The sequence below is a fragment of the Sesamum indicum genome, linkage group LG2 (assembly GCF_000512975.1).
Source record: "Sesamum indicum cultivar Zhongzhi No. 13 linkage group LG2, S_indicum_v1.0, whole genome shotgun sequence".
NCBI lineage: Eukaryota > Viridiplantae > Streptophyta > Magnoliopsida > Lamiales > Pedaliaceae > Sesamum > Sesamum indicum.
The window spans coordinates 15,766,478-15,789,927 of NC_026146.1; the positions used below are offsets into that span (position 1 = coordinate 15,766,478).

Genomic DNA, 23,450 nt, shown 5'->3' on the forward strand with positions numbered 1-23,450 from the left:
TGAAATTTTGTGAAGTGTCTGGCCATTATTAAAGGCAAGAGTTTGGTGATTGGGAAACTAGAATGGCTCTACACAACCCTAAAGAAAACAAAATCTCTCCGAATTACGGTATGTATATATTTCAACTAAGGCTGTTGTTTTTCCTGTTTGCTACTCCAAACTGCTGTCTAAGCATAGACAAGATGTTAGCTTGAGTTCTGTTGTTCAGACTCATATTACAAATCATTCAGGAACGATTGTGAAATCTTACCATCTGAATTACCAAGAATGTACGAAATCCTAGGCTCCGCTTATTTTCCATTTTGAATGGAAATTGTATTTATTGTTCCAGCTTATAGATATTCATATTTATATTTATATTTTATACGTAAAGATGCATATTTATCCGTAAGGATATAAATTTATATCGCAAACACATATATAAATAAAAAGATAATGTTTCTGTTTCACTCTTTCAAGTATAAATCACTACCCGTACATTGTCAAAACCTAATCTGTAGTATACAAAACCGAGATACGAATTCGGAAGCACATAATTTTACGAATTCAGTTTTCAATAATGAGACAACATTCTAGTTAAAAATCAAACATCTACTTGAAATATTCTCACACAATGATCAGCTCCGCAAGATGCAAGCTGCATGGATGTAGACTCTTCACTCTTCGTCGAGTTTTTCCACCTCAACCGGTGGACGGCGGATATGTGACAGATAAACGGATCTAAACGAACAAAAAGAGCAGCATTTGGTGCTGAAATCCTGCTGTTGTCGGTTTTGGTATTGGAAAGACTCCACAGCTCTATGAGACCACTCTCCATTCCCACTGCAAGAAGACCGTGATTCTTCTGCCTGTCAACTCCCAGCCAAGATAAGGCAGTGACGCTGCTTTTGAACATCGGCAGAGTCATGAGCAGTTTAACTGATGACCCGTCCTCCAGTTCCCAGATCTTCACGGTCTTATCTCTTGAACCAGTGGCAAATTCATGGCCAAATGGGTTCCAAGAGCACGTCCATATTATTCTTTTATGAGCTTCCTGCCTGATAACAAGCTGGTGACTGATTTCATCTGCTCCTCCTATGCAAAACATATCTCAAAAGCATTAGTGTTCAGTTATATAGAAGTGTCTCTATAACAAAGGATCGCTACGCTGACAAGACTGAGGTTTATGCATATCACAAAAATAGTCCTATGATTTGTTAAATTACACTGTAATCCCTGCAATTATGTTTTCCATTACAAATTCTTCATTAAGGATGGGATGTCCGGGAAATTTGTAATGTAATTAAACATGTTTAGGGTGGTGTTAGTCTAATTCGTAATACCATGAAACGTTAAGGAATATTTCTGCAGTTATCCCTGATAAAGATAGTAATGAAGTAGATAATTGGAGCAAAATTTATGATACCTGTCTTCTTAATTGCAAAGATAGAGAAATGACGATCTCTAGACACAGACAAAAGAAAACTGTTGTCGTGAGAGAACTCCAACTGTGTCACTGTTAAACTGTGAGAATGCAAGCGGCCTACAGCCTTCCAAGAGCCAACTTCCCATAGCCATATTTCAGCAACAGATGCAGATTGTGCCTGCAAGATTAAAAATCCTGTTATCTCTCAAGTCATAAGTGCCAAAACAAACATCTAAATGGAAAATGCCAAATAATACTTCAAGTTATTGCTGCCATTTCGTCATACTAACTGGTTAAATATTGATGCAGTAAGATAATGTTCACCTATACTATGCCATACAAAATCCTGGAAGGTACAATCCAAATGAGCAGTTAAATTATACAATCTACAACTCCTTGAATGCATAATACGTGAAATATTTGTAGTCAAAAGGGCATCGTTTGGTTTTATTGGCCAAATATTTTTGACTAAAGTCTCATCAGCAGTTCTTCATTGATGCAGATACTTTTTGACTAAAGTCTCATCAGCAGTTCTTCATTGATGCAGATACTTTTCACAAAAGCTCTTTGCCCTTAGATTCACAGTGTTTTAAATCACTCCATATCATATCACAATGCTCCTTGAGTTAAAGGTGAATACAATAAAAAAGTGTGACATATATAATGTATAAATATTGGTTCCAAGAAGGAAATTGTCATGCATAACCAGCCCCTTCTATAAGATTGATGGTTGCTGAATTTAATCATAAACTGCTAAAATTCACCTTGTTTAGATGAAACAAGGAAACTATAAACTCCTAAAGATTGATCATTAATACCCAGTAGTAAACTCTATTACAAAATGAACAGGAAAACGACACGACGTACCTTGCAGGAAGAAGCAACTAGCTTTCCCTCATGATCACTACATACAGAAAATAGTTCATTTCCATGACCATAAAGCTTGTGCGATTCAGGCCATAGTGTATGCCATGCCAATTGCTCCTCAATGGGTGGTTTTGTCAACTCAACTGGCATTGCTTCTGGAATAGTTTCAAGTGTGTCGATGCCTTCATTATTATTTCTTTCTTTCGACTCTGGGGATGCTGCCAGAAGGAAATATGTGTATATATTCAATAAAAGATTAATGTTTATAAGCTGGGTCAATATACTCACACTCACGAGGACGCAGGAACCTAGTACTTTTACAGCAAGCAAAGACCTCAATAAAAGATCTACTGGAAAATAAACTAGCAGCAGATGCTACCATCCCAATGACATGTTAACTGTCTTACACTACCACTGATTAATGCATTTTGACTTAATTATGATTCAATCAAGCAACAATCAGAATCAAACTAGAACATATTGGAGATTTATGTTTAAAGGAAGTTAAGAATGGAGAAAGCATTCACCTCAATGCTTCTTGCCCATAATATACCTGCTTGGTTGAAATAATTTTTTTCCCATGGCTAAATTGTAACCAACCTTTTCTAAAGATAACTCACCTTGGACATATATAGGCTTCTGCGATAACCCAAGAGCAGACATATTTGCACCAAGAATTTGCACATTCACTGGAAGATCGTTGGCAAAGCTAGATTTCTGTCTGGTAGCATGACTCAATGTCTTCAGGAAGGAGAGAGGAGCTTCAAACACTCTGGCAACTTTCTCATCAGCCCCACTTACAAATCGGTGGTTCCCCTTTCCTCTTATTATTGCGACACAATTAATATCATGGCCATGAACTTGAGGTCGCGCAATTTCATGCCAAGCATCTCCATCTTCTAAAGAAGATTCATCATGCCATGCAGAAAATACTCTAGATGTCTGCAACCAAAGAATTTGTCATTTGATACTTCTATAGAGGACAGAAGAGAAATAAGGTGTGCTAGATTTTATTGAAACATCAGAGAGTCAGAAACAGACTGCAAGTATATAAAGAATCTGCCTTCCAGTTTAACTTTCAAGAACCAGGTCACAATTAATTAATCACAACAGCTGCCTGGTTTAGTTAACCAACCCCAACGAGGACGGATTCCCGACAAATAGAGTTCCATAAGTGAATTAATAAGCATCTTACTTGATCATGACTAACGGACAGCAGATACTCCCCCTCTCTGGCCCATGAAATGTCTGACACTGACGCAAAGTGTCCAGAAGGAACTTTTTGTGGTTTCCAGTCATCAAAATCAGTGCCAACATTTTTCCAGAGATGAAAAGATCCACCATACCCATGAGCTAAAATTGAGTTGCCACTTGGGCTCCAATGACCACCATAAAACCCTAAAGCACAATGACTCAATTCCCCAACAGTAACCATGTTCATCCATATACCAGTAGTCTTTTCAGGTTGCCATATCATCATTGTCTTATCCATGGATGCAGATAAGATGCTCTGAGGTTGATAACATTCAATGCCATCAATAGATGAGCTTTGAGGAGGCTGCCATGCCACTGAGTACACCCAATCCTCATGCCCAACGAGGAGGGACTCCAGAGATACCTGATAAGAGGATGGGCCAGCTGAAAATATTGGGCCTTTAATGTAAGAAGCCAAGCTGGTTTCTTCTTTCCTGTTATTACCAATAGACTCATGTAAAGCCATCTTCCATATGCGTATCCCCTTGTCTTGAGATGAACTCACCAGAAGAAGACTAGGTGTTTCACTACTTCCATATAAAGGTAAAGAGAAATCAAGACTGCGAATCCAATCCGTGTGCCCTTTCAGTTCACAGGCGTGGACAAACTGGCCATAAATGAACATCAACACATGTGGTTAGCAAAATAAAAGCATACTAGCAGAAGAACTAGAACAGACAATGCACCAGATGATACACACTTTTCCTGCTCTCTCACCACTGTAAATGTGAATTTTGTTATCTAATCCGCCCATGGCTAGGGCTAGGTGCCCGTTATCTCCAGGCAATTCCACAAGCGAAAGAGCAACCATAGGTTTTTTACCAACAAGTATGGAGTCCAAGCATGACAATTTGCATTCACCTAAGACATTCAAAGGAGCATCAATGCGAATCAGAATTAGTTATTCACTTTAGATTCAAATGACAGCTATTATATACCAAATACATAAGTTCAAGAGTGATAATTTATGTATCTGTATCACTTCATATCCTATAGTTATTTTGTCATCTGTGATAGAAGCTGAGGTTTATGAGCATAATCCCACTGAATACAATCTAATGACAGAGTATTCCCAAGTTCGTCAAATATCATTATCAGGAAGACAGACTAAAACAACAACAGATCTCAAATAGCCTAAGAAAGTTTACATGGTCAATGAATAGTATAGTTTACATTCATCCAGCATCTAAGAGCACCAAGATAGGAAATTCATAGCAATGGATGGAATCAAAAGTCTAATCCAAGACGCTGACATTCAGATATGCCCATACAGAATGCACAACACTCAGGTTAATGAGTGCAAAAACCCTTCTTCTGAAGGATTTTTTTTTGTAAAACTGATTCTAGAAGAACGAAGGAGATATAAAATATAAAATATAACAGTAGAAAGAGGAAATGTATTCACAAGAAGGCCTTCTAAACAACAAAGTACTGTAGCAGAAGAAGAATTAAAGCATTTATGAGATGGATCTAAGAATGGCACAAAGCTATAGGGGTCCCCCAAAACATATACAGAGATCTCATGAAGCCAGAAAAGAATAGTACAAAAATACTTTTTATTGTCGGTATATTTTTCACTGACCGAGATTTTTATCAGCATAGCACTTTAATTTTTCTATGTATAAGCATAAGCCATGGAGAAGATCTATAATTATTCAGAAACAAATAAGAGATTGGGAAAATGGCTTTCACAATATCAAATGTATAGCAAGAGAATTGATATTGTAAATGTTGCAGTTGAATCTAATATCAATACAAATAAATGCAAATTCAAAAAGCATGATCACGCAATTACTAAAATTCCAGCAACTCACCTCCAGAGCTGGATGGAAGAATTACTTCCCACACATGTACCGCACCATCAGAACTGGATGATGCAAATATAGCTTCTGTCTGAGACAGCATAATTGCAGTAATGCATGTAACACCTTTCTTATGCTTTTCTGGTACTTGTAGCACATCCCTCCACTGCAAGGAAAATTCATTATAGCTCACAGAAAGTAGCAGCACATCTCCAGTTATCATCCAAGCTATACATACATACATACAGCTATAGATACATATATGTAATATACACTCCCCCCAGTCCAAAATCACAGATCCAATTCTCAAAAGGGATGGAATTTTTTGTGTAGTTTCCCGTTATTGGCCTTTTAGTGCCGTCATGTAACTATTAAAGTTAAAGGCATAAAGCAAATATTCAGGCTCTCTTAATTCTGAGATTTTTTGTTCTACTCTTCCTTAGCAACCTTACCCTGTGAATCATAGTCAGGTGGACTTCACCCTAATGTTACATTTATATCCTCATTTTTGGCTTTGCCACATTTACGGGCAGCACCAACTTTGGAGCCCCAATATGAAATTCCATGATTATTCTTATTACAAAAAGCCAACTACAGTTTCAAGAAATGATATCATATCACTCTGCAAGGATGTTTTTAACATAAAATTGACAGATAGCGTGCAAGAAAAGAACAAAAGACTTCAGAGAACACCTTCTTATCAGTAAGGGAATACTCCCACAAAAAGATAGTTCCATCAGCATCTCCAGATAGCAGATAATGCCTCTCCAAATTCTTAGCTGGAGAAAAGAAAAACCATATCCACAATATAAAACTATAAACAAGAAAAGAAAAGTTTTTCACCAGCAGACTAAAGGTAAAGATTGAACCTTTAAATGCAAACTTGTTGCTGGGCAACCACTGGGTGCAATTCACATAGGCGCTGTGCCCCGGAAGTGTAGTCAGAATTTGAGCAGTCTATCCAAGAAACCCATATAAACAGTAAATAAAACAGCATATATTAACAAAAACTCAACAGTAACAAATTAGTTCAGCAAGACCTCGGGGCAAAAGATGGCAACAGCATTTTGGGCACCAAAAGAGAGCAAATCACAGGCACCCCACGAGGTGTTATTCACTATTCTATTGCAACCTGCTCCTATGAACACTCTTTTCACCTCCATACCTCCACCATCAAAACCCATCTGAAGTGGGAAAGTGTTTTCGGTGGGTTTTCAGGCAACGGACGGAGGTTTTAGTAGGGAAGAGAAAGTGGCGGAGATGCTATGAATCTTGTATGGGCTTTAGATTGGGCTTGCATGCCTCTGAATATTTTGGACTGTTATCGGGCTTGCAATTGGTTTCATATGATATATATACTATATATATATATATAAATAAAAAGAAAACTCTAATTTTGCTCACGTATGACGATTATTTAGCTGCAACATTAATTTTTAAAATTTATTAAAAATATCTCTTATATAGTTTTCAACCACTTCAACTGACTTCTTCTTATCTATATATCTAGACTAATATGATAAAATAAAAATATTTTTTCATTCACAAATCACGATTTGTGATATCTGTAAAATCAATTTTTTTGTATTGATATATTTAAATTATTAAAATATGATATGTTAATTTATATATTTTATACCGTTGCATCAAATTTTTATAATTTTTATAATTTTAAAAGTACCATTCAATTAATAAAATAATTAATTTAGTTAATTTTTTAAATTTTATATTAATTTAATTGTCTAATTAATATTATTAATTTTATGTAATATATTTTAAAAATACAAAATTATTTATTATATAAACGTGAAATGACTTGCCACAATGAATAATTTTAAAATCTCACCTTACGTCGTGAATTGGTGTTATGATATTGCATAATAATTCTTTTTAATTATAATTCCTTACATCTTTTTTTAACTTTATTACTACTTTTCTTTTATTATATTAAATTTCATCACTATTTCCTTTGTTTTTAATTATTTTTATCTAATTAAAAACATGAGATAATTATATTTACATTATACAAACCAGTCCTTTTAGAATATCATTTTCTTTTAGATAATTACAAATATAATCCATAAAACATCAGTATTGTTGTCGTACAAATTACTTTATTTTTCAATTATCAAAAATACTTTTAGTGATAATATAAAAAATATAAATAATTTGTATAAATATAATATAAATTTTGGGGTGTGAATATAATTATCTAGATTTTTTAAGGAAACAAAGAAATTATAGGGTGAAGATGAGTGTTACGTTAGATGTATTGTGTATGGGGTGCGGTGTTGTGAATAAAAGAAGGCGTCTTATGACGTGTCGGTGTTAGCTTTTATACCAAAACCAAATCAATCCCATTCCGCCCCTTCCAAATTATCAACTCATCAGAGTCAAACAAACCAAAAATTAAAAAACGACGCTTTGGAATTCAAATCAAAATTCGCAAAATCTAGCAGATACTTATCAATCAGCGATGGTGATCGCCCAATCCAACATTAATCCGGCGATACAGTTTGCCGCTTCCACTTTTCGCCACCACCACCGCCTACATTTCCCCCACCACCGATTTCTCTTCCCACCCCCAGCTGCGTTCCGCCGCCTTACACTCGAAGTTGTGAGTGTCAGAGCTTTCTCCACCAACGAGACTCAATCGGCTGAAACTGAGAAGCTTCCCAATAAACCGCCTATTTGCACGGCCGACGAGCTCCATTACGTCACGGTCAACAACTCCGACTGGCGACTCGCTCTCTGGCGCTATAAGCCCTCGCCACAGGTATTGTTCCCACCTGGATCCCTCGCCACAGGTATTGTTCCCACCTGGATCAATACGCAGCAGAAACATTAAATTTCTATGTTAAGATAGATATTTGTTACACTTGGTGGAAGTACGGATGAGCTTTTGCAGATTTTGATTTCCATTTAACTGGGAGGACAATTGAGTTTGAGAATTTTCTCTTAAGTTGTAAAACTGTGATGCGTTAGTTTAACTTTGTTGCTTTTTGTTTGTATATGCAACGTAAATGAGAAAGATTTTTACTCTCGGGACAGAAATATAAATTCAAATGAATTTTATTTGGAAGCAGGCTCCAGCAAGAAATCATCCACTGATGCTGTTATCGGGTGTTGGAACAAATGCCATTGGATATGATCTGGCTCCTGGGGTTAGTTTCCTTCTCTTCTATACATAAACGTGCTATTGTTCTAAATTGGGATTTGCTTTATGTGGGAAAAGATTTTGTGTAGATAATTGGATGCATGTCTTATAAAAATGGACTCATGAGGGTTGATTGCTGAATTTCTTCCCAAGGCATGTTTCATTTTGGTTGGATATGAAGCCTTTCTTTTCTCCTCTATGGTGTGTGTGAGTTGCTATACAGATATATTCTCTTAGAAGCTAAGTAGTTGCTTAGATAGCATGTTTACCATGGATCTTTACCTATCTTTAGATTGATAGGTGAGCTTGAAAACAATCTTTGACTAGATGATAGATGTATTTGGGAGTTCTCAAGGGGAAGAGACTCATAGTGTGAAATACAAACAATCAAGATATGCTTGGTGATGGTCTAACATCGGAACAGATATGATCATTGAATTTTATGACTAAGCATGAATCCAGTACCATTTCTATTCTGGAATGCTATGGGCATGCATGGAATTGGATTACTATTTCTGCTATAGCATTTTTTTACTAATACTTTCATCCTCAAAAGGACAAAGAAGTAAAAGAAAAACTAATCACAGTTTTTCTTTCGGTAAAACACTGTGCAGTCTTCATTTGCCCGTTATATGTGTGGCCAAGGATTTGATACCTGGGTTCTAGAGGTCCGAGGGGCTGGGTTGAGCACTCGAGGATCAGATCGTAAAGACATTGAGAAGTTGGCTCATGAAAAATCTGAGCAAATGGAAGCTGCTGCAGAGAATGCGACCAATGGGGCTCTCTCTTCAGACACTCGGTCATCCCTGGTCCAGGATACCTCAGAAAAACCTGAGATGGCTGTGGTCAATGAAGAACCAGTTAGTGTTGAAACAGCATGGGACGAATCAAGACTGGTCACAGAATTGACGGAAACTTTTACGCGCTTGTCAGAAAGACTTTCTGGCTTTCTTAGTGAAAGTCAGTCAAAGATTATGTCTGCCAAATTGTTTGATCAAATATCAGAACTCTTGGAGGATTCCTTTATATTCGAACGCCTTAGTGAAGTAAGGGGAAAGCTTTTGAGTTTGCTGGAAGCAAGGCAAAGTTCTGGTGTAGCTGGCCAGATTAGGGATCTAAGTCAGAAACTAGTAGATATCATCGAAGAAGGTCAACGCTCTGTTTCACCTCAATTTTTTGATATGCATGGGCGCCTAATAACCACTGTGGAAGATTTCCAGAAACAATTGGACTTGATTGTCAAATATGATTGGGACTTTGATCATTATTTGGAACAAGATGTTCCTGCTGCGGTGAGGTGACATTTCTTTTTGGTGATGGCCATGCATGTTGCTAACATTTACTTTTAGTGTGAAACCAAATTGTTACACCTGCTGACATTGTATTTTGAGTTACTTTATCTCTTTTATTATCATTGATAATCTGTATTCTGTCCCTTTGTCCGTTTCAGATGGAATATATAAGGGCCCAAAGCAAACCAAAGGATGGCCGATTATTTGCAATTGGTCACTCCATGGGGGGTATCCTGCTATACGCCATGCTATCACGATACAGTGAGTTGGATTGCAATATTAGTATATTACCTAGTAAACATGCTACTTGTATTCATTTCAAAACAATTTGCTTTTGTGTAATTGGAATACCAAGTATAGGGCCACTCTGTCTCTGGAAGTAGACTATTAGTTTGGGTCTTATCTTTTCTGTAGCCAACTGTCCTGAAACCATACTTGTTTTGACTCTGAATTATTATGTTCTTTCTTATGATGTCTGCAAAGTCAATAGCTATCTTAAGGGATACTTGCAATTTTCTTTTCCATCAGAATTTGAAATGATTCTTATAAAGAAGTATATTGAAAAGCTGAATATTTGATGGTTTCTCTAATCAATTCTACTTTTTCTTTTGGTATGCAATTACAGTTTATTACTTTAACTAGGCTGGCAAACAAGTGTACACTGGTTTTTTTTTTCTTACTAATTCCTTGAGTGGTAATCCATTAATTGTTTTAGTTGATCATTAGTTTCTGTGGTTCCTTTTAATAGTTCTTCTAGTCAATATCATGCTTTTATGTCTTGTTTGGTTCATTGAACACATGACTGCTGAAGCTTTTATCGTCTTATGTTATCATAGTCTTCTGGCAATTTCCTGTCATGATCATGTCTCAATCTACACATTTTTGGTTCTGTGACTCTGTCTATGTTTTTTCTCCATCATTTCATACTGTTGATTTTCTTAAAGGTTCAGAAGGAAGAGATCCTGGATTAGCTGCTATTGTTACATTGGCCTCATCACTTGACTACACATCATCGAGATCATCGCTCAAACTGCTTCTTCCCCTTGTAAGTAGCAATCTGTTTTGGCTGTTTGCCAGCTCCATTGGGTCAAATGTCAATTCTTACCTCATCTGCTGAGTGTTATAATTTTCCTGTCTGTCCTGTAGGCTGATCCTGCACAGGCTCTCAATGTGCCTGTTGTTCCTTTAGGAGCATTACTTTCTGCAGCTTATCCTCTTTCTTCCCGCCCACCTTATGTCTTGTCATGGCTGAATGACCTGATATCAGCTCAGGATATGATGCATCCTGAGCTGTTGAAGAAGCTTGTCCTAAATAATTTTTGTGAGTCTAGACATTTCCCTGCACTATTTACCAGCTTCTGTACTTTTGTTCAATTACAAATAGCAACTGCATTTATTTTTTATTTAATCCTATAACGCCTCTTAGATGTTTATTAACATATTGGAAACAGTACTGAAGGGAGATTGTCGAGGTTACTGATCTCAAGTTTGCACTTTACATGATAAGTGATGACGACTGCCATCACACAGATCATTATTGCCTGTAATAGGATACTTTTAGTATAGCTACCAGTAAAATATCTTCTTCTTTCTTTAGTTCTGAAAGAGAGATTTGTTGAGCAATGCTAAAGGGCATCACTAGCCTACATCTAGTAATCGCTCTTTTTTATGTATACGAGGAAGATCTCAATATATCTCTTTGAATTTCTTTAATTTTGATTTCATGATTGGTAATATTTCTCACTGTTGACAGGTACTATTCCTGCTAAACTATTATTGCAGCTCACAACTGCTTTCCGTGAGGGGGGTCTCCGGGATAGAAGTGGTACATTTTTCTACAAGGATCATCTTCATAAAAGTAATGTTCCTGTCTTGGCTCTTGCTGGAGACCGGGACTTGATTTGCCCACCAGAAGCTGTATATGGTTTGTTTTCTTCGTGGTCCAACTATATACTTCAGTTAAGTCTTAGCATCACTTTTAAATTTTTTTCTTTCTAATATGTCAAGCAGAGACCGTGAAGCTCGTTCCTGAACATTTGGTCACATATAAAGTGTTTGGGGAACCCAATGGTCCACATTATGCTCATTATGACTTGGTGGGAGGACGGCTGGTATGTATTTTTATGCTTTCTTTTCTGACGGTTAAAAATCTTTAGGAGGTTGTTGACTCAAGCTTGATTGTTTGAACTCACCTAATATCTGCAGGCTGTGGAACAAATATACCCGTGTATAATCGAATTTCTAAGCTGTCATGACTTGGATCAAAAATCATAGCGATGACCCTGGATGAAAATAGTTAAGCAGCAAGCTTTGCATTTCATTGGCATTATTACCTCACCCTCGTTAATATTATCGGTTATTATGGTGTGTGTTCTTATGTCGATGCCATGGCTAGGTCCTGTGTGCTGGTCAGCTATTCTAACGTCCTGCTTTATTTTCAGAAAAATACAAAATAATCTCATGATCGATTAAATGTGTTCCTTTTCTTGATGTGGGGTGTGTGGCATGTCATCTCTTCGCAAGAGAACTTCAACCTTGAAAGCTCCGAATTAAGTCATACATGAAAGGTTCCTTGTTAGCTTTCATCTCATATCATGCTTTTAATTCTTTTCTGTAAGTTTCATATTCAGATTTGATTTCGTTTTCCTCTCCAAAAATTGTGAACTAGAAGTATCTGTATTGACACAATTTATTGGGCGTTGATTCTAGAACATAGGGGTAGTGCCTGTTCAACCTAATCTACAGCAATCTCATGGGTACTGCCCGGACTTTGTAGTTCTGTTGTTTTATGTAATCTACCAGCTTGTATTTAATGAAGAGAATATGTAACATGAGTTTACAACTTGAAGGAATATACATGTGATGCAGATTTTTATGACAAGTTGATAACGATTTTATGTTATGAAACATGAACTTTTGTTCGATGCCAAAGACATGAGTGACAAATGTAACTATCATATTGCTGGTAATGGAGGGATTGTGCTTGGAAGTCTCTTGACGGCCAGACTCCTCCAACCACGGAACTATTAAGAAATTAAATGGATTTGAATGATTGAGGAAATGCAACTGCTTGTGCTATTAGAATTGCAAATAAAATAGCTTAGCAAACAACATGGGTAGCTATGGGGAAATAATATCTTCTTTTAACAGCTTCTGCAACCTAATGTTACATGGTTGCCAGAAATGATACAAACACGCATGCTCATCTGGACTTGCCGGGCAGGGCAGGAGATTTGCAGACAGGACACTCATTTTTCTGTAGGAGCCACTGCTTTATGCATCGTACATGATGATGGTGACCACAATCTAATGTAACTACATCACCATCTCTTCTGTATTTCTCCTGCATTAATACAACATATATTTATTTGCATACCACTCAAGTTAGTGTCCATCCAATTAGGAGGTATGCAATCTTCAATGATATTCCTTCTAAAGGAAAGAAAAGTTAGAAGAATCAAAATAAGAAAGCAGAGCTCACTTGGCAAATGCTACATTTCCAATCTCTCTCAGGGTTGAAGTGCTTGAATCTCCTTAGGCACCTGGATATCTCTTCTTCTCGCAAGCCAGAGCCCACATACCCAATCTTCTCACTCAAATCAAGCAGCTCCTGTTACATAATTAACACAACAGAATCAAAACTTTGGCCAAAAGATCCATCAACTCTACTACTGTAGATTGCTTTCTCCGATTAGATGTCAGGGAGCACCTCATAAGACATATCATCGACATTGAGTCTCCAGTCTTGGTATCGATCTTGTCCGTGGAGGATTCTTTGTTGGGACATCAGTGTCTGCATTTTTCATGTCTTGATTTTAAAACATTATAATGCACCATTATGGAAATCATATTTGATATTAAATATCTACTCCGTGCAGAGGTTTAAAGCTGAAATGAGAAGAGTCAATCAACACATGTTGGAACAGAAGCAGAAGTTTAGGCCAGACCTCTATGATCTGCCCTGCAGACCCATGATTACTTCTTGAGCCAAAACCACTTGATAAAATTGCCGGAAAATTTGGACCTGAAGTATCTTCATTTCTCCTAGCTTCACGAGGATGCTATTGTAACAAGATTGAGTCAGTATTGCAAAAAGATAACTTTTCATAGTTTATGGCCACATAGCATTTGCTTGAAGATCTGTGGAAAACAATGGGAAAGATAACCAACTAGAAAAGGAATCAAACACTGAATAAGATCTGCTCTTGCACCCCGCTCAGAGTCATGGTCTAATTACTCATATTTCAAGGTTCACAGGGTAAAAACAAGAAAGTTCACTCAAGCAAGTCAAAAGGTTTTTCTAAAATTTAACAATGCGAGACAAGCTTTCATGGATTTTGAATCATATGTACCTTTCTGTGATCAATTCTTGGGGCATTGCTCCTAGTCCTCGGTGCAAAATCAGAAGCAATCCCGACTCCTGGAGGAGTGCAACAAACATCAGGGACATCAACCACAACGTTTCCTGGATTTCTCCGGTTTTCCTGCTCTCTTTTCCTCCTACGGTTTCTTTCCTTCCCTGTCTGCTTAGATTCCCAATCAGCGGCCGACCGGATGATTGCCGGCGTTGATGCAGGCAATGAACTCCCTTTACACCCCAGCCCTCTAAATTTCACAAACAAAAGCATCTTCTTTTTCTTGGAATTCTTGCCAACCAAGTTTCTTGATTCAGTTGCATGGCTGTCATTGGATGTTACCATGGAAGATGAACGAGGTTTGGTGTCTGAAAATGAGGCTAATTTGCAGTGGATTTTCTGTTTCCTGTGTTCATTTCTTGCCCGGGGCATGATTGGATGTGTAAATGAGTTGCTTGAAGAAAGAAAAGAATCCTAATTTCAAGAATTTGAAAATTGATGAATTTGAAGGAATATTGTTGAGTTTGAATTTGTTGGAAGGAAGAATGAAGAATGAGATGTGACAAAAGAAAAGGGGTATTTTATTTGTCCAAAAAATACAGTTGTCTATCTTCTGCTGTGTTGTTTGTTTTTACTGTCCCACGTTCCTGCGTTGTTAATGACAACCCACAGCACTTTTGTCCTTCACTTGTTCAACATTTTTTTCTCTTCTGTCATCTCTCTGCTCTGCGACACTGTCCTACATGTCTCCTAACCTCATTCACCTTTAATGAGTACGGAAAATGATGCGTGGTATCCATCTTTTATTACACTTTTGTGTTGCAATCCATATTACAATGAAGATAAATTGGCATGTTTTTCTTTATATATATAGATTGACATGTCTTCAAATTAAAAGCAGGGATAATTATATTTAAATCATCTTTAAAACTATAAAATTATATTATTATTTCTTTTAAAATTAAAGTTATACTTATTATTTTCGAAAACTCTCCATTTTATACTTGCGCCGTTTCTTTAGAATTTAAACAGAAAATACTAATGTTAATAAAAAAAATTATATAAATTTTAAATTTTACTCGCCATTTAACATTATCATGTATATTTTTATATTTATAAGGGGACAAATGTAATACACATGTATATGAATTGAGGTTAATATTATTATTTTTTTTTTCTTATAATTACAAAATTATTATATGCAAATGGCAAATGAGATATAAATCAAATTTACGTAATTTATCTTCTAACGTCAATATTTTTCATTTAAACTATAATGATAGGGCGTTAGATGTGTGAAATCGGAGGGAGTGTAGGTGTAATTTTGGAATTTTTTGAGAAAGTATAATTTTGTATTATTACAAAAAAATTAAATGTAATTAACTCTTAAAAAATATAATTATTTAATGTAAAAGTAAAATGGTATATACATATGTTGAAGTGACATCAGCGGCCAGCATGCATGCAAACATATTGTATTATCTTGGTACTTGCATACAAAAAGAGACATTAAAATACTGCCACTTGATGAGACATTCATATACATACGTAATTAGCAATTCAAAATTTTATATTATGTGTTTGATTAATGAATCTGAAAGTGAGAATTTTACATTTTTAATCATAAATACTTTGGATTTAGTTGGGTGATTTCGTATTATCAATTATTTCAAATTCTACAACTCTCATTTTGAAGCATGTATTTTGGAATATCAATGAGATTCATATTATCTCGATATGGAATCATTTTCTTACACCCAAAAAATATTCACTCAACTGTAGGTTTTGAAATTGTATTGCATTGCTCATACATATGCATCTACTTAATACATTCTTTTTTCTAAATACATGTTTTAATTGTCAATTATTTTAATTATTCAAATAACCATCGACGAAATAATAAGAGTAGTGAAAGAATTTAATAATGTTTGTTTTCATTTTCAAATTATTTTCGAAACAAGTCAAAACATACCCAATAATTGTGATCATTTAAAAAATATTTAAATTAAGTGTTTTTAACTGTTTTGACATAAATACATACATATATATGCACACATACATATGCATAAATATATATAAAATTACATGATTTGACAATAATACTAATTTTTGTCTCCCAAACACAACATTAAACATATACACTATCTTTGGTTTTGATTTTGGCCAAAATATAGACTATGTTTGGTTTGCTTAGTTTTGTAAGTTTTGAATATATTTTTGATTATCTTAAAAAAGTTTTAATTACTTTTTTCAAAAAATATAATTAATTAAAAAATAATATTTATTTTAAATCACTCTAAATAAATATATATTTTTATACATATATATATATAAATATATATAAAAGAGACGTGATTTGACAATGAACAGTACTTTGTCTCCTCACTATCCAACATCAAACATACCATACTTATTTTATATTATCTCTAAAAATAAATCCAATCATACACACTATCTCTAACTTATTTTTATTTATCTTTGTTTTTCTCTCTCAAAATACCCCAAAACAAGAACATTATGTAAATTTGTTTCCACTTTTTTTAAAGTATACATTTTATTAAAAATTTATATCCATAACCATAATTTCTTTATATCACTCTATTATTAATTAAAAGGAGGAAAATTCCACTTTGCATATTCTTTACAAAAATTCTACAAATTTTTCAAGAACCAATTATCTTTTACTGAGATTTTTCGCCTACTCACGGATGGCCAAGAATCCACAAACCAAATTTTGATGAGCCCACGACCATGCTAAGCCAAACAAATTTTAGAACTAGAATTGGGCAGGGGCCGCGCGAACGCAGGCCCCCTCTACCACAAATTATGACGTAGGCTCGACCACTTGGGCCGACCTTAGGCGGGCGCCCCTCCTAAGTGCAATGGAGGTCGCCAACCTAGGCCATGGGCCTTATTGATCACCCATTGACCCCGTCCAGGTAAGTATGGAGCCCAATATCCTTCCAGCTCCTTTTGTAGACATTTCCGTATACTTGCACATGTTCTTATCGATGTGGGAAATATTAACTAGGGATATCACATCACTTCTTCTATTGAATTTCGGTTTTGATGGATCAAACCTGTGATTGAGGACTGAACATGGAATCTTAAAAACATCATTGTGCATGTCTCTTACATTCTCTCGATGATTGATTTATATTGTATAAAAGAACTCATGGGATAATTCTATCTTTAATTCAATCACCTGCAGTAGCAAACAGAACCGGAAGAGACTAGAAGGGCCAAGAGTGAGTAGAGCTAGAAAGTTCCTATGACGAACGTGAGCCCCATATCCCTACAAGCAGAACTCGTACTTGGGAAAAGGTGTACATGAGAAAGATTGTAAAGCAACGAGGATCAAAAACCTCCTAGCATAGGACAGGTACGATTCAATTCAACATTTTGTTCATTCGGGTTTTGATCATATGCTCTATAATTCAGAATTAGATTTATTGTTGGTTCTGCTCTATAATTCAGAATTAGATTTATTGTTGGTTCAACATTTTGTTTATTCGGGGTTTCCATCATATGCTCTATAATTCGGAATTAGATTTATTGTTGGATATATTCGTTCTATGGTCATGATGGACTAAAACAATCTAAATTCATCGAGTAGTTCAAAGGATCAAAATCACATTCGTTTGGAGAGATTTTCTATGAGTAATACCAGATGAACTCTCACTGAAAAAGCAAACAGCAAGAAAACAAACAAGCAGTATATACCGCCAGAATTCTTCTTGTACCCACTGTTTGAGAAGGACCGTTACCCAGGGACTTACAGAACAAACATGCGAACTTGGAATTGGTGGGGTGCGCCAGGCCAAGGCAATAGTGCAACGCCAAGACGACGCGCGAGAGACCCAGCAGCAAGCTGCTGTGACGGGCTCTCCCCCTAAAAAAATTAATTTAATATCATGTGAGCCAATGGCTCACGTATCAGATATTAAACTGATAAGAACAGATACTACACTTGATCTTAGCCAAAAGGCCGAGAAAGGTATGCTTAATTCGGTCCCAGAACTCCTCACTTATACTCGACCACTTGTAGACGCTTCTTTAAACGTTCGATGTGGGACAAATTATGAAAACTATGCTACTCTATCTACTTCATTAAACCTTATGTTACACTGCCTAAACTAATTTCTCTGAATCTTGGATACGTTGTCTCTGGTACAACACACTGGGGCGCAGAAAAGCAACAAGAATCGTTCTAAACTTACCGAATTTGTGTCGTTATTGTGACAAGTTTCCTAGTCAGTGAACGGATCGACTTGGACAATGAAACACTAGCATGTTTTTCTGCTACTGAGAACTGTCAGCTGAGCAAGAAGGATTTGTGTAGCAATATGGGGATGCAAGAATCCAAGCCTACTTTTGGTGTATCACTTGAGCCCATCCTTTGTCCTTGTGTTCTCTTGCTAACTCCTCTGAACATCAACATGTTAAGATTGGCAGAATTCATAACTGCTGCTCAATGATTGGTAATGGGATAAAGTCATTGTTGTCCACCTCTGTCCCCACTTCTTCTTACCATCTCTGATCTCAGGTTTTACAAATGGAAATATAAATACACGGGCATCAGGATATCGATGTAATAGAGCTGATAACAGTAGTGATAACTATATTTGTGCACGTATCTTCAACCATGGATTCAAATGCATCAGGCTACCTTTTAAATCACGCGGAATACTATCTAAGCAAAGATGACTCTAACATCATTGATTTGGGACTAAGTCTACGAGCATTGCAGCCCGAGGCTTGTTACCCTTCCTCTCATGGTACATAAGATCATTTCGCTTTCTAAAGGTTATGCTTTCTTACAATGTTATCCAACTTCAAAATGTCTTTCAAGGATGTTACATATCCATGTTGCTGTTTATTGCAGAGAATTATGATGTCCTGGTAGACTGGCATCAGCTGCATCCTCAGCTGAAAAAAACTGTTTGTCTTAACCCGCAGAGAGTTAAGGAAAACTGTGACGAGGAATCAGAGGGAATTCAAAGCAAACAACGTTGGACTTACGTGAAAGTTAACATGGACGGGGTGCTTGTTGGTAGAAAGATTTGCATCCTTGACCATATGGACTATTTCAGTCTTGCAATTCAACTGGAAGACATGTTTGGTATGTTGAAAAACATAATCAAGTTTGTGTATCTTGGTTGTTCTATACTAAAATTTGATGAGGAACTGTCATACAATTGATCAGGAAAACAATCGATATCTGGTCTGAGGTTGTTCCATGCTGACTCGCCATTCTCCTTGTTTTACAAAGACAAGGATGATGAATGGAGGACCGTTGGGGACGTCCCATGGAAGTAAGTATCAGTAATTTATGTTAGTTTCTGCCCTGAATAGAAAAACGGCGATTCATCTTAAAACAACATGTTCAATGTTTATGCATTCGCCTCAAGAACGAATCATATTTTACTGCTTATCCTGAGGTTTTCACCGTCTGATGAATTGATGATCGTGGACAGGGAGTTCTTGGATCGCGTGAAGAGGCTGAGAATTGCATGCAAGGACGATGCTCGTCGCTTGCCCTCTTCATCAGCATTGCTCCACTCTCTCCAACTTTAACATACAAGAAAATCAGAATGACTTCCACAAATTAATTTTCTTAGAATCTGATCTAAACTGTTCCCGTGTACTCAATTTAGATTTGCCATTAGTCTTTGCTAAGAGAGTGTATGCTGGTTCAGATCCTTTCCATAAGAAATTCTTGGCCTGATTTCTTGCTTCTACAATATGTTCTTATCTATTGGCTTGAAAACAGAACTCTTTTAGCACTTCAGTGCTAAAATGCAGCATAGGAAGGCCATATAACTACACAGATTTAATGAACTATAGAGAAGTACAGTAACTTTGATTTCTTTTGTTGCTCCCCTACAAAGTAGAAAGATCCTTCACCAAGTTGGAAATGAAGTATTATAGAAAGCACACTGATCTAAAGTTTGAATTTGGATTAAGAGGGTGTTTGGCTAAACTTATTTAAATGCAAGAATCCTGTTTTTTTCTATAACTTAACTCAAGTTTCGTGAGAACATTCAGTCGAGCCAAAGCCGACGTATATGGAACAACCATAAAAAAAAACTCTTTTTTTGTGGTTTTTTATACGTATCCAAATCCATGCAACTCAATTGAAACAAGTAAGAAATTGAACTACTAGATTCAATTCATCTCATATATCAAACGATTTCGAAAGAAAGAAATTTCTCTTTTTTTTTAAGTTCAATATTTGTTGGAAGTGATACTTTAGATGCAGATAAATCATATCTTGTAAATTATTTTCCTTTTGTCAATCGACCTTTTTTTATCCTTTCATTTGTGTTCTTTACTAACCAATAATGGGTTTTCTTAAAAAAGATAACTAGCACATTTCTGTCTTGTTTTGCCGCTCATTTTTTTTATCATCACAATATCTTTCTCTCACTTATTCAATAAACGCTATCCAAAATTTATAATTTTTATACTGAGTATAAAATCTATATAAACTCTATAAATTTACAATTCTTATTTTTTTATACAACTTGTAAAAAGTGTACATAATTTTTGTCTGTTTTGTTATATATACTGAACTTTTTAGAATAAATTATCAATATAAATTTAAAATATATTACATCGAATATATATACTTTAAAATATGTAAATTTATAATATAATTAATATATAATATTCTATATTTTTAAGTAATGATATGCTATATTTTTATTACGTGGACATGTAATTGGATAAAAGTTTTTAAGTTATATAACATAGTGTTTCTATAATATTATATGCATTATGTATTGACACATTTTTACATGTACTTTTTAACATAATTTATTTAGTTTTGTAAAATATATGTACATATATTGAGCTTATAAATATATTTTGTGTTCCATAATTTATAAGAAATTATAAATATAATTTTTAAAATAAAATATGAGTAAAATTTTAAATCACTAAAAATAGTTTGGGGGAATATACTTTAATAAAACATATTTTAGCAAGTAGAATAAAAAAATATAGGGGTAAGTGAGAATCGCATTTTGTCTTATCAATACAAATTATTTTGTTAGAGTATTTTTATTACTTTAATATTTTAAAGATGTAAACAAAATGAAATGTATAATTTAAAATTGCAAAGTGTATTTAACACTAAAGTATTTAATATTGCTACAAACTTGAGTTTCTTACACTTTCCAAAGTTGAAGTCAAAAGGGGGCGAAAATTTTTTTTTCTTCCAACTTCATCCACCTCGAATTGCATGAATGATTAGCGGATGAGCATGGTTCAAAGTTTAGGACTGTAGAAACATGAGCTCCACATTAAAATTGACAATCTACATTCCGACAAGAAGTTCTGATACGCTAAAAGTCAAGGATTGGCAATTTGTTGTCAATTAATGAATACCTAAAAATTGGTTAGACAAAGAAAAGACTCCCAAGTCCCAATAATACGTGTACGTGGATTGTGGAGTTCACTCCTCACAAATTCCCACTTTAGCCATGCTCGTGCCCTACAGCTATAGACTGCTCACATTTGAATTTTACACAAAACAATTTACATACATTTCCAAAGAAATAAAGTTGTAAATACTTTTATCTTTTTCTATATTAAATATATAATTGTGAGAAAAATAATACAGGACCTTTACTATAAGTTGCGATGATACTGAATAAGAAAATGGAACATGTCTAAATCGAGATTCAGTGATCCTATAATTATGAAGTATTAGATACGAAATTATAATTTTTCAATACATGTGGATAATCTGCATATATTAATTAATAAAAAATACAATTCGGATTAATCTTTGAGTATGTGGTATAACTGGACAGGAAATATTGCCTTTATATCTGTTCACGTGCGACTCACCTATTTGTAGTTGTATGTTGCAAAAGAGCTGGAATCAGTAATGATGGAAGAAGATCTGGAAAGTTGCCATAAATTGAGAATAAGTTTCAGTGCCAGGAATTTATAGTTAATGTTGTCTGTACCAGAATCTTCAGCATTTTAGTACATCATGCTCAAGATTGTCATTTCAAATTAATGTCTTCATTCTTTTTGTTTTTACTTTACAAATTTTATTATTTCAAAGGAATATGTGTAAAGTCTTGGACAGAGAAACATGGAACAACATTAAGAACAAACACAAATGTAAAATGATAGACCAGCAAATAACAAGAATTAAGGTTTATAGTAAGATCAAGAAGTAGACAAGTTGAAGTCCTTCATTTTCATACACAAAACTTGAACAAACAGTGATAGTTGATGGGTAATAAATGCCCTCGACCGTATGCAATTGCAATCGACTCCAAGAGCTGCATGAACTTTCAGTCAAGGGATGATGACACCCTTTCTAGAGCATCCGAAACATGTCGCATAGAAGGTCTGGCATCGGGGCTGCTTTGCGTGCACGCCATTGCAATGTTTAGAACCGCTATCATCTCTTCTTCTTTATCAGCATCTTGAACTAAGTAAGGGTCTAAAACATTGGCAAGTGGTTTCTTCTCTTTGATGCGTTGCTGCATCCACTGGACGAGATCCATTTCCGAGTTTCCCACTTGGACTAGTGGCATTCTTCCAGTTATCATTTCCAGTAATATTATTCCGTATGAGTAGACATCCCACTTTTGGGATGGTTTCGCCACTTTTAGCGCCTCTGGAGCTTGATAATTGGGGCTGAAGGACACAACCGGGGAAAACATTGCAGCTTCTGAAGCTGTACTGCTCTGTTGCCACTGCTGTGGTTTCTCGGAGACCATTCGACCTGACTGCACAGTTGGTGATCCGCCGGTTATATTAGCCAAACGACCAATACCAAAATCAGAGATTTTGGGCTCCATGTCATGTCCAAGCAATATATTCGATGGTTTTATGTCACCATGAACATACTTTTTTGGACTACACTCGTGCAGATAAACGACGCCTCTCGACACTCCTTTCATTATTTTCAACCGCAGGGACCATGGAAGAGGTGTAAACGTCGTTAACCCTGACTTTCCTGAGGATGTCAGCATGCACAATAAGTTTTATAGTTATACCGACAAGCAAGGAAGCAAGAAATCAAAATGACTATAATAATGCACAAAAGAGATTTGCTAAGCTGACCATGAACTGCAGTAGCAAGATTGCCATTTGGTATGAAATCATATATGAGCAGCTTCTCATCTACTGACCAATAATAAGCTCTGAGAGTCACAATGTTTTCATGTCTAAGCTTTCCTATAGCTTCCACTTCAGTTTGGAATTCTTTAAACCTTTGTGAACCTCCTTCGCCCAATCTCCGAACGGCCAATGTAAGTCCATCATCAAGCACAACTTTGTACATAATTC

General features: G+C 35.6%; 5 protein-coding genes across 8 annotated transcripts; 2 read left to right on the top strand and 3 right to left on the bottom strand.

The window, feature by feature from the left end:
• LOC105156350 (elongator complex protein 2) lies at positions 422-6,641 on the bottom strand. Its single transcript, XM_011072455.2, has 10 exons — positions 6,369-6,641; positions 6,198-6,285; positions 6,022-6,107; positions 5,341-5,494; positions 4,227-4,387; positions 3,468-4,133; positions 2,893-3,214; positions 2,273-2,490; positions 1,406-1,583; positions 422-1,074 (listed from the first exon to the last, which is right to left on the bottom strand). Exons 1-10 carry the CDS (start codon positions 6,510-6,512, stop codon positions 584-586), a joined length of 2,508 nt encoding a protein of 835 aa, XP_011070757.1. The 5' UTR covers positions 6,513-6,641; the 3' UTR covers positions 422-583.
• LOC105156353 lies at positions 7,650-12,686 on the top strand. 4 transcript variants are annotated; one of them, XR_002286584.1, is made up of 10 exons: positions 7,650-8,104; positions 8,415-8,492; positions 9,100-9,777; positions 9,936-10,038; positions 10,722-10,822; positions 10,924-11,098; positions 11,531-11,701; positions 11,788-11,888; positions 11,983-12,141; positions 12,219-12,552. XR_002286584.1 is itself a non-coding variant. In XM_020691868.1 (10 exons), the coding sequence occupies exons 1-9, from the start codon at positions 7,805-7,807 to the stop codon at positions 12,049-12,051; spliced, it is 1,776 nt and encodes a 591-aa protein (XP_020547527.1). In that variant the 5' UTR covers positions 7,650-7,804; the 3' UTR covers positions 12,052-12,072; positions 12,219-12,552. The 4 variants fall into 4 exon arrangements, 3 of the variants coding, with proteins under 3 accessions (XP_020547527.1, XP_011070763.1, XP_020547528.1); XM_020691868.1 differs by having other exon boundaries at positions 11,983-12,072; XM_011072461.2 differs by having other exon boundaries at positions 11,983-12,686.
• On the bottom strand, positions 12,396-14,727 carry LOC105156351. The gene is made up of 5 exons (XM_011072456.2): positions 14,130-14,727; positions 13,725-13,838; positions 13,487-13,570; positions 13,259-13,387; positions 12,396-13,120 (listed from the first exon to the last, which is right to left on the bottom strand). Exons 1-5 carry the CDS (start codon positions 14,562-14,564, stop codon positions 12,980-12,982), a joined length of 903 nt encoding a protein of 300 aa, XP_011070758.1. The 5' UTR covers positions 14,565-14,727; the 3' UTR covers positions 12,396-12,979.
• On the top strand, positions 18,171-19,868 carry LOC105156730 (auxin-responsive protein IAA32). The gene is made up of 4 exons (XM_011072949.2): positions 18,171-18,910; positions 19,018-19,254; positions 19,339-19,447; positions 19,610-19,868. Exons 1-4 carry the CDS (start codon positions 18,778-18,780, stop codon positions 19,707-19,709), a joined length of 579 nt encoding a protein of 192 aa, XP_011071251.1. The 5' UTR covers positions 18,171-18,777; the 3' UTR covers positions 19,710-19,868.
• On the bottom strand, positions 22,291-23,445 carry LOC105156354 (receptor protein kinase-like protein ZAR1). Its single transcript, XM_011072464.2, has 2 exons — positions 23,226-23,445; positions 22,291-23,118 (listed from the first exon to the last, which is right to left on the bottom strand). Exons 1-2 carry the CDS (start codon positions 23,443-23,445, stop codon positions 22,448-22,450), a joined length of 891 nt encoding a protein of 296 aa, XP_011070766.2. The 3' UTR covers positions 22,291-22,447.

Coding starts and splice junctions, on each gene's coding strand:
- LOC105156350 (XM_011072455.2), bottom strand. CDS start 6,512: ATGGGTTTTGATGGTGGAGGTATGGAGGTGAAAAGAGTGTTCATAGGA. Junction 5,495..6,021: donor ATTCCCTTACTGATAAGAAG/GTGTTCTCTGAA, acceptor TTTTCCTTGCAG/TGGAGGGATGTGCTACAAGT. Junction 1,075..1,405: donor CTTTGCAATTAAGAAGACAG/GTATCATAAATT, acceptor TGTTTTGCATAG/GAGGAGCAGATGAAATCAGT.
- LOC105156353 (XM_011072461.2), top strand. CDS start 7,805: ATGGTGATCGCCCAATCCAACATTAATCCGGCGATACAGTTTGCCGCT. Junction 10,823..10,923: donor TCAAACTGCTTCTTCCCCTT/GTAAGTAGCAAT, acceptor TCTGTCCTGTAG/GCTGATCCTGCACAGGCTCT. Junction 11,889..11,982: donor ACTTGGTGGGAGGACGGCTG/GTATGTATTTTT, acceptor TAATATCTGCAG/GCTGTGGAACAAATATACCC.
- LOC105156351 (XM_011072456.2), bottom strand. CDS start 14,564: ATGCCCCGGGCAAGAAATGAACACAGGAAACAGAAAATCCACTGCAAA. Junction 13,571..13,724: donor CTGCAGGGCAGATCATAGAG/GTCTGGCCTAAA, acceptor TGAAAAATGCAG/ACACTGATGTCCCAACAAAG. Junction 13,388..13,486: donor TCGATGATATGTCTTATGAG/GTGCTCCCTGAC, acceptor ATTATGTAACAG/GAGCTGCTTGATTTGAGTGA.
- LOC105156730 (XM_011072949.2), top strand. CDS start 18,778: ATGGATTCAAATGCATCAGGCTACCTTTTAAATCACGCGGAATACTAT. Junction 18,911..19,017: donor TTGTTACCCTTCCTCTCATG/GTACATAAGATC, acceptor TGTTTATTGCAG/AGAATTATGATGTCCTGGTA. Junction 19,255..19,338: donor TCAACTGGAAGACATGTTTG/GTATGTTGAAAA, acceptor ACAATTGATCAG/GAAAACAATCGATATCTGGT.
- LOC105156354 (XM_011072464.2), bottom strand. CDS start 23,445: ATGTACAAAGTTGTGCTTGATGATGGACTTACATTGGCCGTTCGGAGA. Junction 23,119..23,225: donor TCTTGCTACTGCAGTTCATG/GTCAGCTTAGCA, acceptor TGACATCCTCAG/GAAAGTCAGGGTTAACGACG.